The sequence below is a fragment of the Piliocolobus tephrosceles genome, chromosome 7 (assembly GCF_002776525.5).
Source record: "Piliocolobus tephrosceles isolate RC106 chromosome 7, ASM277652v3, whole genome shotgun sequence".
Classification (NCBI taxonomy): Eukaryota; Metazoa; Chordata; class Mammalia; order Primates; family Cercopithecidae; genus Piliocolobus; species Piliocolobus tephrosceles.
Genome location: NC_045440.1, coordinates 52,610,673 through 52,626,068, shown reverse-complemented (window position 1 = coordinate 52,626,068; position 15,396 = coordinate 52,610,673). Strand labels below are relative to the sequence as shown.

At 37.4% G+C, this 15,396-nt stretch overlaps 1 protein-coding gene across 10 annotated transcripts in view; it reads left to right on the top strand.

Annotated features, from left to right (window-relative positions):
- The window catches only part of PCMTD1 (protein-L-isoaspartate (D-aspartate) O-methyltransferase domain containing 1), an 82,072-nt gene that overhangs the window by 37,924 nt on the left and 28,752 nt on the right, over nucleotides 1-15,396 (top strand). For 6 of the 10 annotated variants that reach the window (XR_002724860.2, XR_002724861.2, XM_023184220.2 and 3 more), the window contains exon 2: nucleotides 857-1,258. The exons of the other annotated variants lie outside the window; for them this stretch is intronic. Coding sequence is in view for 4 of the 6 variants with exons in the window: in XM_023184220.2 (XP_023039988.1) it covers nucleotides 952-1,258 (307 nt within the window). In the remaining 2 variants the exon portion in view is untranslated. The remainder of the gene's footprint in view (nucleotides 1-856; nucleotides 1,259-15,396) is intronic. 10 annotated transcript variants of the gene reach the window in all.

Sequence of the window (15,396 nt, the reverse complement as noted above, 5' to 3'; positions counted from 1 at the left end):
CTATACTATACTATACTATACTATACTATACTATACTATACTATACTATAAAGAAGCCAGTGTGGCTCAGTGATTAAGAGCATGGAGGTCGGGTGTTGTGACTCATGCCTGTTATCCCAGCACTTTGTGAGGCCAGTGCGGATGGATCTTTTGAGCTCAGGAGTTTGAGACTATTTTGGGCAACATGGTGAAACCCCATCTCTACAAAAAAAATACAAAAATTAGCTGAGCGTGGTGGCATGCGTCTGTGATCCCAGATACTTGGGAGGCTGAGGTGGGAGGATTACTTGAGCCCGGGAGGGGATGAGCCAAGATCAATCATGCCATTGCACTCCAGCCTGGTTGACAGAGTGAGAGCCTATCTTTAAAAAAAAAAAAAAAAAAAAACATGGTTTCTGACTTTAAAGACCTGAGACCAAGTCTTGCCAGTGTCACTTTGCAGACCAGCGCTGTCCAGTATGGTAGCCACTAGCTACAAGTAGCTATTAAGCACTTAAAATACAGATAGGTTGACTAATGGAATTTTAAATTGTATTTAATTTTTATTAATTTAGATCCAGGTAGCCATGTGTGACTAGTGGCCACCATAATGGGCTTCACGGTACTAGGTGACTTACTTGACTTCTTTGTGTTCCAGTTTTCCCATCTGTACAGATGAGATCATATAAGTTACCTTTTGTGGTTACTATATGGATTAAATAAAGTAATATAGTTAAGAAGGAGTTTAGCACTATGCCTGGAGCAGAATATTTCTGTGAGAAATTGTAGTTAATTATAATGCCATACATTTAATAAACAAGTTATTTTGCTTTTGAGCATTAATTTAAACCTGTTTATTTTTGTTCTTCCCTTCCAGGATTAATTTATTTTTGGAAATCAAGTGCAATATTGGAAGCCATTTCTACTAATTTTATTTCATTTTTAAATTTATGATTTGATTTGAATACTATCATGGGAGGAGCTGTGAGTGCTGGGGAAGATAATGATGACTTAATTGATAATTTAAAAGAAGCTCAGTATATTCGTACTGAAAGAGTGGAGCAAGCCTTCAGAGCAATTGATCGTGGAGATTACTATTTGGAAGGCTACAGAGACAATGCTTACAAAGACTTAGCCTGGAAGCATGGAAACATCCACTTGTCAGCACCTTGCATTTATTCTGAAGTTATGGAAGCATTGAAACTTCAACCAGGATTGTCTTTTCTTAACCTGGGAAGTGGAACCGGATATTTAAGTACAATGGTGGGCTTAATTTTAGGTAATTTTATTTTTGTAAAATTCTATTTTAAAAAATAAGCCTATTTTGTATTATGGTTTATGATTTATAGGAGTTGTAACTTTGTATACAGTATGTTTGAATGTGTATACTCAATGTAGGTATCTTCCTTACTTAGATGTGAAAACACAAAGTAGTAGTAATCTTTTTTCATTCCCAGTCCTTACCCTGATAGTTCCCACGTGTAATCCTCAACTTACAGTAGCTCTGGGAACTGACTGTTCTCTCTTAGTCATTGTCTGTACTTCAAGTCAAGCGCTGGTAGGCAAGAAACTCAGAAGTAATATTTAATCTATTTCAGGTAGAGTGTTCTGTCTTCTGGCATATAAAGTTTAATGGTTATCTAAGAGCATTGTGCCAGGTTTTTGTTAGAGAGACAGGAGACTGTGGGATATATAAGATGTGGCACTGTTAGAGTAAAGCAAGGGATTGGAGAAAAATAGAGAAGAAAGAAGTATATGTTCATTAAGCTTTCAGCAAACTTTTCCAGTGTTTGCTCTGCCAAGCGTTATTCCTGGCATGTACATATGGCAGTGATCAAAAGGGACTAAGATTTCTGCCCTCAAAGAGCTTACTGGATGTTAAATGCTAGGTATTGTTTAAAGCAGTATGTGTGTATTAACTCATTCAGTGTTCCTAATACTCCTTTGAAGTACAGACTATTATTAATCCTTTTATATGGGCAAGTAAACAAAGGCATAGGGAGGTTAAATAACTTGCCTGAAAGTCACATATTTAGGAAGTGACAACTGGATAATATGGAATACAGGTGGAAGATGCATGGGTGGAGGAAAATCTGCTGTAAGACATTATGTTGGATGGAGGATGACCAACTATGAAGTTTACCAAGGCATTTAGTTCAGCTGCCATATTCACTGGCTGCTACTGTGTGGCATATGTTAAAATAGAGCATTATTTGAGGGAGTGGGTGGGGTGTGAGAAGACATAAGAAAATCAACAGCCTTCATGTAGTCTGATAGGTACTATAGTTGAGGTATATCCCTAAATTAATAAGGATGAGAATGTGGTGTAAAATTCATTCTAAAGTGATGGAGAATCATTGAAGAATTTTAAATAGAGAATGACATATCCTCTAGTAGGGTGACTATGTTCTAGTATGCTGGGACAGTCTTACTTTATCTCTGTTTTCCTAGTGTCAGTATTAATAATGTCCTTTCATTCCTCGAAGTGTCTGAGTTTGGACAATGAATTATGTGGTCACATTATGACTTTTAAGGTATAGTTAGGTCTGAAATTTCCTCCGTATACACTAGCTAGTTCCTTACTCTGTTAGTCATGGGACTTCCCATCTGTTTCATTTAAAAGAGTGGGGATGGAAGCCTTTCATTCTGCAACTGGATTATTTCCTAATGTATAAGAACTGCTCAAAGGTGATAGGAAATGATTAATTTTCATTGATAAAGAGAAATTTAGAAGCTTACATTTAAATTTGGCACTCCTCCCTGTCCTAAGACAGGAATTTCTTAACAGGTGGGAACTTCCAGATGTCTGTCACTTCTATCACCAGTTTCTTTGAAAAAGGAATCTCCAGGGTTTGAGACAGTCTGCAAAATCTAGAGGTGAGAGTAGGGAGAGCTGCTTCTTTAAAAAAAAAAAAGGGAATTGCTGTCCTTGAACATTTCTTAACCAGCTCTGGCAACTCTAGGCTGGAGTCCAAGCCTTATACCATGTTTGGCCAGCCTGAAAGTGCCTGTTTATTCTGTCTTCCACTTCTCTAGTATATGCCAACTGGCTCATGCTGAGGGAGGTCAATCTAGCCAAACTTGGGATGGGGTAGGTATGCATCATAATTTGCAATCTTGCCAGCAATGAGGTTGCCTTCTTAGACTCATTGCCTAGTCCCAGGCTCCAAGAGATTAGATGTCTGTGGCCAGATGGCACTGTAGACAGATGTCAAACTTGTTGTATCATGAATGTCTTTTAATCCATGACATGGGCAGTGTGGGGAAAGGGACCATTGGTGTAAATGATCTGCAGCGCACTAGATGGTTTCCTCCTGTTACAAGGCTCTAGGGAGTCATGGATCTTACATATATGGCAGTGGCTCCTGGATACTATTCCAGGATTTATCTTCGTGTGATCCTGCTAAGTTAAGACCAAGATATAGTTGTTCTCGTTTTGATTAAGAATGTTCCTTTGGTGAGAAAGATTAAAGAAGGAGAAGCAGAAACAACAGTCTGTAAAACTATGATTACAGCTAATAAGTCTGAAGTTCACCAGGCTTCTGAGGAAGCTTTATCTTTTTTACCCTGCTTTCTATTTTTAGTTTGTGTATTGTGTGTGTTTTATGTCATGGAGGGGAAGGTATACATCTGTAAAAACCACTTAGAACTGGATCCAGAGGAGGATGCTCATATGCTCCCTGTGATTATCTGAGTATAGTGAATCAAATTTGGCTCCACTGCTTCACAGCCACCTTATTAACAGAAGTTCTTTATTTAAAACAAAAAACTATAACACTATGGCTCAGCCATTTTTCTTTTCCACTTACAAGATGGGGATAACAGGTGCTCCCCATAGACAGTGGGTCCTATGGGTAGGACACATTTAGTAGTAAACTCCGGAGGAGTCCCGGCTGAAGCAGGGAGAGTGGGGCATCTGTGATTTGGTAACACAGTTAAGGAAGACACCCCTTGGGGAATTTCCACTTCATTCCAGAAACACAAATCCAGAAACACAAATTCAGTGAGAGCGGGGCATCTGTGATTTGGTAACACAGTTAAACTCCTTGGGGAGTTTCCACTTCACTCCAGAAACACAAATCCAGAAACACAAATTCAGTGAGACTAGGTTAGGTTTTTCTTTTATCATTAATTTATTCATTTATTTTTCGGCTGGGTCTCAGTCTCTTGCACAGGCTAGAGTGTGGCGACATGGTCTTGGCTCACTGCAGCCTCGACCTCCTGGGCTCAAGCGATTCTCCTCCCTCAGCCTCCTGAGTAGCTGGGAGTACCAATACGCATGGTTAATTTTTGTACTGGGTTTTCTTTAGAAAATTTCTTAAGATTAAAGCACACTTTAGGGAATTATTCATAAATTTACTTTTATTGAAGACAGTGGAGAGTAGATCACTCCAACTCCTGAGATGTGTCATTGAGACATGTTTTTTAATTTCAAATTGAAGGTAATTCTTCGTGTCCTGCTTGCTTCTCCTTAAATATTTTCCCTGAACTAAGGGTTTTCATAAAGATCTAGTACTTAATTGATTCTCCTCTCAGTACTGTCTTTTCATTCTCAGGGAATTCCATTGAAAAACAGAATGCAAAAAAAGCAGCCTCCCACGTCCTGTATTTTACCTCTGCTTTCCATAACTGAATTGAGTATCAGAACCATGAAGGCAAGTTATTATGATAAACTCTTTGTGATTCAGGTAGGGATTCTGAATCCTGATCCTTTTTACTTAGGGATTCATTTTCATTTTCTTCTATAATCCGTACTATAAAAATTCTAGGTATCTTATAAAACTTGTACAGATTCATCCCACCTAATGATTTTCTCTTAGTCTCTTGCCTAGTTCCCTAATTATTAGGAGTGATTTTGGGGAGACTGCCAGTGTCATCCAGCACTATGGATGCCACTACCTTGCTGCTACAACATTCTTTCCTAAAGGTGACAGTTGATAAGCAGGAAACTTAACTGCAGTTGCCATATTATTCAAAAGCATTAGTTAAGCTATCTGCTGCCATCATGTTTGACCTCTACACTCTTTCTCTCCTTGTCATGGGACGTTAGGTGGTCCTTGTTCAGCTAACCTGTATTGCCTTTGACCTCAGTGCTTGTGCTTTTTCTCTTTTGCCTGCATGCTTATGCATGTTCTCTCGCTCCCTCTGTGTCTAATGAGGTATGATTCACATACCATCAAGTTTACTCATTTAAGAGTACAATTCAATGATTTTTAGTTAAGTTTACTAAGTTGTGGAGACATTACCACAATACAGTTTGAGGATACTTCCAATGTGCTGAAAAGATTATTCCCCATGCCCAGTTGCATCCACTCCCAGTACTCAGCCAGTCCCTGACAACCAGTTACCTACTTTCTGTCTCTATAGATTGGTCCTTTTTGGACATTTCATATAAATGAAATCATACAATATATGGTGTTCTGAATCCAGCTTCTTTCACTTAGCATTACATTTTCAGGGTTCATCCATGCTGTAGCATATCTGAGTACTTCATTCCTTTTTGTGGCTGAATGCTGTTTCATCATGTAGATTTACACTACATTTTGTTTATCCATTCACCAGTTAATGGACATTTGAGTTACTAGTTTTTGGCCATTATGCATAATGCCATTGTGAACATTTAGGTACAAATCTTTGTGTGGATATACATTTTCATTTCTCTTAGGTAGATTCTTAAAAGAGTAGAATTGCTAACCTGTATGGTAAATTTATGTTTTTAAGAGACCAACAAAGCATTTTCCAGAGTGGCTGCACCATTTTACATTCCCACCAATGTTATATGAGGTCCTAGTTTCTTGACATCCTCACTAATACTTGTTACTTCGTTTTTTAAAGAGCAACGTTAGTTGATATAAAGTAGCATTTCATTGTGGTTTTAATTTGCTCTTCCCTAATCACTAATGATATGGAATAGCTGTGTATGTGCTTATGGGCCATTTGTATATTTTTTTGGTGACATGACTAGTCAAATCTTTTCCTATTTGTTAATTGGATTGTTGATTATTGAATTGTAAGTATTCTTTATATATATTTTGGATATAAGTCTTTATCACAAATAGAATTTTCAAATGTTTTTTCGTGCTCTTTTAAGTGCCTCTTAAAGAATATTCTTTATTAACTTACTTTAAGCTGAAAGATTAGGGAGATCCAGGGTGGTCAGTTCCCCCATTCCTCACCTCTCATTCTTCTTGGTAAGATAAAACACATTCTGGGCCAGGCGTGGTGACTCACATCTGTAATCCCAGCCCTTTGGGAGGCCGAGGCGGGTGGATCACAAGGTCAGGAGATCGAGACCATCCTGGCTAACACGGTGAAACCCCGCCTCTACTAATTAAAAAAAAAAAAATTAGCCAGGCGTGGTGGCGGGCACCTGTAGTCGCAGCTACTTGGGAGGCTGAGGCAGGAGAACAGCGTGAACTGGAGAGGTGGAGCTTGCAGTGAGCCAAGATCACACCACTGTGCTCCAGCCTGGGCAACAGGGCAAGACTCCGTCTCAGAAACACCAAAAAACACATTCTGCAGGTATCAGGGTTTTTCTGTAAGATATACTCTGTTTTATGCATCAAAACAAACCTCAGCTTTTCCTCTATACTGTTAATGCTTTTTTTTTTTTTTTTTCTTTAAAGGAAATCTTTTTTTTTTTTTTTTTTGAGACAGAATCTCACCCTGTTGCCCAGGCTGAAGTGCAGTGATGCGATCTCAGCTCACTGCAGTGTCTGCCTCCCTGGTTCAGTTGATTATCCAGTCTCAGCCTCCTGAGTAGTTAGTACCACAGGTGTGCATCACCATGCTTGGCTGATCTTTTTTTTTTTGTATTAAAGACAGGGTTTTGCCATGTTGGTCAGGCTGGTTTCGAACCCTTGACCTCAAGTGTTCTGCCCACTTTGGCCTCCCAAGGTGCTGGGATTACATATGTGAGCCACCATGCCTCGCTCTGTTTTTTTTTTCTTTTTAGGAATTATAATGTTCTTCTTTGTTTTTTTTTTTTTTGAGATGGAGTTTCACTCTTGTTGCCCAGGGTGGAGTGCAATGGCATGATCTTGGCTCACCGCAACCTCTGCCTCCCATGTTCAAGCAATTCTCTCCTGCCTTAGCCTCCCTAGTAGCTGGCATTACAGGCATGTGCCACCATGCCTGGCTGATTTTGTATTTTTGGTAGAGACAGGGTTTCTTCATGTTGGTCAGGCTGGTCTCGAACTCCCGACTTCAGGTGATCTACCCTCCTCGGCCTCCCAAAGTGCTTGGATTACAGGTGTGAGCCACTGCACCCGGCCTTTTTTTTTTGAGGCAGAGTCTTGCTCTGTTGCCCAGGCTGGAGTGCAGTGGTGCCATCTCCGCTCACTGCAACCTCCGCTTCCCAGGTTCAAGCAATTCTCCCACCTCAGCCTCCCAAGTAGCTGGGATTACAGGCATGAACCACCATGCCCGGCTAATTTTTGTATTTTTAGTAGAGACAGGGTTTCACCATGTTGGGCAGGATAGTCTCAATCTCCTGACCTTGTAATCTGCCCGCCTCGGGCTCCCAAAGTGCTGGGATTACAGGCGTGAGCTACCGCGCCTGGCCCTTCTGTTTTTGATATGTGATTTATTTGGGGCTTTGTCAGCAAATGTTTTGAAAACAAACTTTTATTTTAGGCTAATCACATTTTATGAAATTCTTGAAACTGTTTAACTATTTGAACTATTACTTCTTAGTCCTAGTTAGGCTTCTGGGCGTCTTTTTTCTGCCCTTGTGCTCTATATGGAGTTGCCACCACTGTTCTATTTCTTAGATTTTTTTTTCCCCCTCACTTACACTGGTTGTGCAGTAGAAGTCATTACTGACAACCACCTCTTTCACTGCTGCTAACTCTGAAAATCAATACCCAGGTGATTTTGTGTTTATGAATAATATTACTGCTGATTATAAAGTAATAGTAAATAATAAAAATAATAAATATTAGGAAGCAATACAGGTTTTACAAAGTTTTCATACTAATTTCTTCTGGTTATATTTTTTCATACTATTCTTAGAAGTTAGGAGGAAATTTCTCCAGTGATGTGAAGTGGCTTAGGTGGTTCTCTGAGCATTTTGAGTTTTATCTTTGTGATTAACTGTTTCCCAACCAAGATTGTCTCTGTAGCAAATACAGCCAGTCCTTACTATTTGCAAATTTTGTCTCTTGAGAATTCACCTACTTACTAATACTTAATTTGACCTCCCCAAATCAAAACCCACACTGCTTTTAATGATCACTTGTGAGCTTGCAGAGAGGAACAAAATTTTTGAGTCTCCTGCTTTGCATCTTCCTAGCTGAGGTAGGATAAAGTGAAGCTCTCTCTGCCTACTTGTCTCTGTGGTCATACAGAGATGACCAAAGGCATGTCACAAGCTCCAGTCTGCACTGGGGCCTGTTGATGACTTGAATCCCAATTCTGGCAACAGTTCGTGGGGTGGCTCAGGCAAGTCACTAACACTTCTTAAGTTTATTTTCTCTTTTGTAAAATAAATAATATAGCCTCTACCAGGATGAGTTCTCAGGATTTAATATTATAATCTGTTTGATATATTTATGTATGTACATATTTTCCTAAGGAGCAACAGTTCATTTTTTTGCCAATTCAATGTTTGCTGTATTTTTTGGAACATAACTATTATACAGTAAATAATGAGAATTGACTGTGTGTTACTTTGAGAAAAGTACTAAACCGTTCTGAATTTGTTTCCTTAAGTGTAGAATTTGTGAATCTCTATCTCCCTGTGTAGGAGCTGGCACCTACGGAATTGTGTTTGTTACTCTGTGACTGACACAGTCTTCCCTAGGCTGAGTTGGATGTTGGACTGAATGCGTCAGGTTAGAGCCAAAGGTTGGCTGGAGTTGGCAGGGCTGCTTGGTCTGCTGGAGTTCTTGGTCTCATCTGGAACCTGCCTTCACATTCTCTCTGGATTTGGTTCCTGTAGGGTCAGTCCATCTACCCTCCCACACCCTTGCCAAAAATTGTTTCCTTGGATTTCACATCCTCTATGTGTTATGTTTATAAATACTTTGTCATTTTTTGGGAGCAACTTTGACTTTATCCTGTAGTGAAGGGTGAATCTTTCTTCTTTCTTAAAGTAACATCCACGTGCAAAGGATTCATAGATTTCTGCCTCTAAGGTCTGGCAACTAAGCTCTGGACACTCTTGATCTTCCAGGCTGCACTCCCAAGCTGGGTTCTTAAACATGTGGTGCCTGCATCCTGTTTCTTCTCCAGTGTGCAGAAGATTCCAGAATTGAAGCCTTTCCCCAACTATTTTTTTCCTGCCCTCTTGCACATGTGACAAAAAGTTACCAAATTCTCCTCTTTCTCCTCTGTTTCCTTTCTTAATGAAGAGCACTTTTTTCTTCTAAATTATATAATGCAGAAGCTTGAGTACCAGTCTCTCCTCTTTAATTTTATTTTGTGGAGTAGGTAACATAATCACAGGGCTGAAAATTCGAAAGTATCAAAAGGAATACTTCAAAGTATTTTCCTTCTCTTCCTCTCATGTATTTTACCTAGTTGCCTCCCCACTTTGATGATAACTTTATAGAGCTCTGAGGACACTGCGATTTTCGCAGGCTTTATAGGGATAGTTGGCTTGGAGTCAGAGCAAATTTATTTAGGAATAAAAGGAAAATATTTGTTGAATTTTGACAGATTTCTGTCAAGCAGCTAAAATTAATAAGAAATTAATTTTGAATGGAATGTACTTAATAACATTTACTTCTGTGGCATGCATCATTCCCTACCGTCAGATAATACAGATTTAACATATTTTTTTGGTCAGGCACTATTTTAAAATCAAGACATGAAAAATATTTTTATGCTTTGTGGATATCATTTGTTTCAGTCTTCGTTGTGAACCTTTTAAATTTGAGACCGTAGCTACGTTTATGTACTTTATCATTCTTTAAGCAAGTATTACGTTAGACCTTGTGCCAGCTGCTGAGGATATGGAAGTGTTCAAGACACATCTCCTACCATTGAAATTGTGCGTGATGCTTCTGAACTAGCAATAAAAGTGTGGTGTTAATCTTACTGGCTGTTCTTCGTTTAGTCTAGTAAATATTTATTGAGTATTTATGTAAATCTATTACCATGCTGGTCCCACGTATCTTCATGTACTTCACAAATAGACATGCAGTGGAATGAAAGAGCTGATGAAAATGTCTTCCAGGGAAAATGATTGCATTAAGAAAAATTTGACACTGGGCGCAGTGGCTCATGCCTGTAATCCCAGCACTTTGGGAGGCCGAGGCGGGTGGATCACCTGAGGTCAGGAGTTTGAGACCAGCCTGACCAACATGGAGAAACCCTGCGTCTACTGAAAATACAAAATTAGCTGGGTGTGGTGGTGCATGCCTGTAAGCTACTTGGGAGGCTGAGGCAGGAGAATCGCTTGAAACCAGGATGCGGAGGTGAGGTCATGCTGTCTCATTCCAGCCTGGGCAACGAGAGCAAAACTCCATCTCAAAAAGAAAAAAAAAAAAGAATTTGAGTCAAAATCTGAAGGTGTTTAAATTAGCTTTTTAAACTATTCTGTATTATACCTTAACACATTTTTTTTCTCAGCTTATTGAATTTGCTTTGTTAGAAATTTAATCTCTGTTTTAATATTACATTGCGCATATTGAGGTATAGTCATAGGTTGTTCTTGACCTATTAGTCTTGAATATTAGCACATTGTGTAGAAATATGTAAATGAAATTATTGTGACATCTGTTCTTGATATTTCGACATTTTAGAGATATGGTTTACTTAGGGCCTTGGTTCCAGTCTCTGTTACTGTGAAACCAACACTTTGAGATCTTTTGTAAACATATTTCTAAGAGTCATGTGTGATAAAAGAGAGTAGCATTTGCATAGGCATAGACTGAGAGGAGGCTGAGGGACTGGAACGTGTTTCTGGTAAATTCCAAGACTTGTTACATGATGCCTTTCCCAAAGCTGGAGAGCAAAGAACAAGGTCTAATCTTACTAGCTTCAGAATGGTTAAGCTAACATGGCAAGACTCAGGACAAATTTGACAGTGTTTGATTTTTTTCCCAATGTGATATAGTTGGATGGGAGAAATAAATCTATCTTAATAAGTGTTCGGAATATATTAGAACAGCTTCTCTTAATTGTCTAGTTAATGATTACTTAGCCTTTCGCCAATTGCTCTCCTCCTTTTTCCTTTATTCACCTTTGGTCTATTTTATTTTTTATACCACAGGATATTCGTGGAAAGAGTGAAACCTATTCCTGTCAACTTTTTACCCATTACTCTCCTTGAATACTTAACAAAGTTGCTTGTAAATCTTCATAAAGATACCTTATTTTATATAACTAAAATTAGTAATGAAATGTCATTGTAATTTATTGAAAGATTCTTTTATATTTATATTTTAATTCTCATTGACTTTATATTAGTTTCATGGAAACCTAATGACTGATCCACCTACTCCCCCTTGTGGTGAATATTTAGTTTTAGCCAAAATACTTTTGCTGGTAGCTATTAATTCTTGATGTTACTTTACTATAATGTGAACAGAGATTTGGATAGTCCAAAACAGATTTTAAAAAATAATTCAGATGGAGCTTTATAATAAGGTTAAGGTGGCTAGTACTGCTCAGCCCCAGTTGCATGTTAGGATTATCTGCAGACCCTGGGTCACACCCTGAGAGATCCCTTTTTAATCTGTGGTAGGACCCAGGCATTTACAGTTTAAATCAAATTAAGTTTAATCTACTTTTAAAAATTAAAAATTCCCAGGTTATTCTAATATGCAGTCAGGGTTGAGAACCCTTTATATAGGTTATAATTATGCTTCTACAACTAACTCTTTCTGTATATGGGGAGAAAGCACATCATAATTTTAAACAACAGTTTATCTGTCTATTACGTTATAGTGTGCACAGTACTTTTACATAATTTAATGCTTTTTCCCAGGGACTCCTTTTATAGAGTGGGAACCGGTCTTATAGTGGCTGGTCTTAAGATTATATAACAGTTAGGAGGAACTGGGATTGGAAACCAAGACATCTGACCTTTAATCTATCTTTCTCACCATACCAGTATTTTGATCTCAGCGTCCTCAGCTGAAATGATGGATCTTGAATTATTTCAGCTTTAGAACTTTATGTATTATGAAGTACTTTTTGCCTGTGGCTATGTTCTGTAAACTAGCGTTACACAAAATACTAAAGGCACAGTGAACTTCGTTCAGATGCAGTGTGGAACTCTCTGGTTTCCTTGGTCTGCCTCAGTCTTCTACTCATCGGCACCACACTGTCAAACTGTTGGACATTACACGGGGTGAACATAGATATAAATTTAAAAAATTGATATTGCATAGACACTTGATGCCTAAATCTAATAATTATTGACTTCTATGTACAAGCTTGGGTTCTTGACTAATTGGTAAATGATAAATGAACTAGATTAGATCCAATTATTAGAAAATTAGATCCAGTGAATGTGATTTGAAAACTTGAAAGCAGCTTAGATTTTATTATATTTGTTATTGTTCTCAATGGGGATTTGTCAACCTTAAAAATTATTTCTTATGTAAAGATTCCTAGGTATTTCTAATTACTGTGTTTGTTTTAATAAACTTTGGCTTCACTGTATGTTTCTATGTTCTGTTTAATATTTAGCCATTAAAGGTCAACATTTTCTTTTTTTCAAAAATATATGTTACAAAAATTAAGCCCTTGTTTCATAGAAAAATCTTCACATTGGCGAATACAAAATAACATTGGAATTCGAAGTCAAATTTATGCTTCACTTGGCCTGTTAGCATCGTTATCTTTTGGATATCATTTCACTTTTTTCCATTGACAACTTGTACCTTTCTGTTAGCTGTATATTACTTGTTTGTTTATTTGAACATTTATGCTCTTTTTTAAACTCTTTCAGTAGCCCACTGTTTTTTGATTGAAAAAAGTTACACATGCAAATGGTTAAAACAAACTTTATACTAAAGCATATAATGATAAAAATGTTTCCTTACCACCCTAGATCTCTTAGCCCCCTTTCTCAGAAGCAGCTATGTATGCTTTTTCAATTTTCTGTTTTATTCTCCTGTTGTTCTATTTAATATAGATACCAAATGTGAGTTGTAATAATCAGCATTGCATTACCTTTTTATACACTTAATGCATTCAAGGTGTATATCACATTCTAAATAAATGAGATATTGGTGACATTGCTATTTAAATTCTGCCTTTTATTAATGCATTTTTCTTTTTAATTTACTTTGGACATGTTAGTTACCATTCACATTGTTAAGTAGTTATCATTAGAGTTGTGCCTCCATGTTATTGAAAATTAAACAGTTTCATCTATAAAAAATCATAATTGGTGTTTACATTCAATATTAATGCATAGCATATTTTACATGTGTATTTTTGTTGTCAAATCCTTTACATATTAATGAATTGTCTTTATCTTTCATTATTAAATATCTTGTGTCAAGGTAGTATGAAAAACAAGTTATGTGAAAAAAAAGAAATTTTCTTTAAGCTTATTTGCAAAAGTTGACACTTTGCTTTTAGATAATAAGCAGAAAGCAGGAAAAATAAAACGAAAAAGAGACCTGTGGCATCTTTAACTGAGAGCCTAGAACTTTGAAATTCAGACTCTTTCTGTTAATAATGCAGTTTGAACTATGGATTAGAAGCTTTGATTATAGATTCTTAACACCTTTGTTATTATATTTACATATTCTGTCTTATAGGAAACATAGAGTGCTAGTGGTATTGACCTTTTTAATTGATCTCATATCTATGCAACCCTCGATTTTCTTTTTCGTAAAAATGTAACTAGATTTTTTTTTTCTCTTTCTCTGTCTCTCTGCCTTTCTATTTCTTTTTTTTCTTTCTAAAGACACAGTCTCACTCTGTTGCCCAGCCCGGATTGCAGTGACAGGAACATAGAGTCTTATAGGAAACATAGAGTGCCAGCAATATTAACCTTTTTAATTGAGCTATCTATGCAACCCTGGTTTTTCTGTTTTTATAAAAAATGTAACTAGATTTTTTTTTCTCTCTTTTTTCTTTCTTCTTTTTTAAAACAAACAAAACCACGGTTTCTCATTGTTGCCCAGCCCAGAGTGCAGTGGCAGGAACACAACTGACTCACTGTAGCTTTTACCTCCTGGTCTCCAGCAATCCTCCTGCCTCAGCCTCTCAAGTAGCATGCACCACTAAGCCCGGCTACTTTTTTGTTTAGTTTATTGTAGAGATGAAGCCTTGCCGTGTTGCCCAGGCTAGTCTCGAAGTCCTAGGCTCAAGCAATTCTCCCACCTCGGCCTCCCAAAGTGCTGGGATTACAGGTGTGAGTCACAGTGCCTGACCCTAGGTTCTTAATGGATAATGAAAATGTAAACGTCTCATGTTTTATAGTCAATGGATCACCCTAAAAGGAAGAAAGGGAAATTAGGTTTATGTCATAGGATAGTATTTTTCTTACTGTGTACATAAGTAAATGTAGCTTTATTTGACTTTTTTTTCTTTTTCTGAGACAGAGGCTTGCTCTGTCACCCACGCTGGAGTGCAGTGGCGAGATCTTGGCTCAGTGCAACCTCCATCTCCTGAGTTGAAGCAATTCTCATGCCTCAGCCTCCCAAGAAACTGGGATTAAAGGTGTGCACCACCACACCTGGCAAATTTTTCTATTTTTAGTAGAGACAGGGTTTTGCCACGTTGGCCAGGATGGTCTCAAACTCCTGGGCTCAAACCATCTGCCCACGTTGGCCTCCCAAAGTGCTGGGATTACAGGCATGAGCCACCACATCCTGCCTGTATTTGAATTATTTTAAATGAGGAAAACTATTTGGCTTTTTAAAACATTTTATATGTTGACACCTATGGAAATTCAAATTCTCATAATGTTCACATTTAATATATTGAAAAGTGACTTCACTGTGTGCTTTTCTTAAGTTTAATTTTTTGTCTGCTTTATTATTTTGAATATAAAAGATTTTAGTTTTACTCAGTTTATCTGTAGTAATAGTAATTACAAGGAGTCATAAATGATTTTGGACAGATGTTCCAGTTTTCAGATGAAGGCTAAGAGTTCATAAGGAAGGAAACAAGCAAAAAGTTTAGCATTCTTTTAATCAGGGCAATTCATAAAATGTAAAAGCATTGCAAAGGAAGTTAATTCTGTTGTGGTTTGATGAATCAAGCACCTGTTTATTTAATTTTCCTATCTGAACAGATTTTTCAAGTAAAATTAGTGTTTTTAAAAAACTATAAAAGTATACTAGGGAAAGGCATTATCCTTATCTGATTTTGGTTTGAAGATTATATCTAAACATTTTGGTTAAATTTTTATAGTCTGGATATTTCTTAGAAGGCAAAGCATATTTTACATGTACTGTTTGAACATTCAAACATGACAATTTATGATTGTGATTTTTTTTTTAA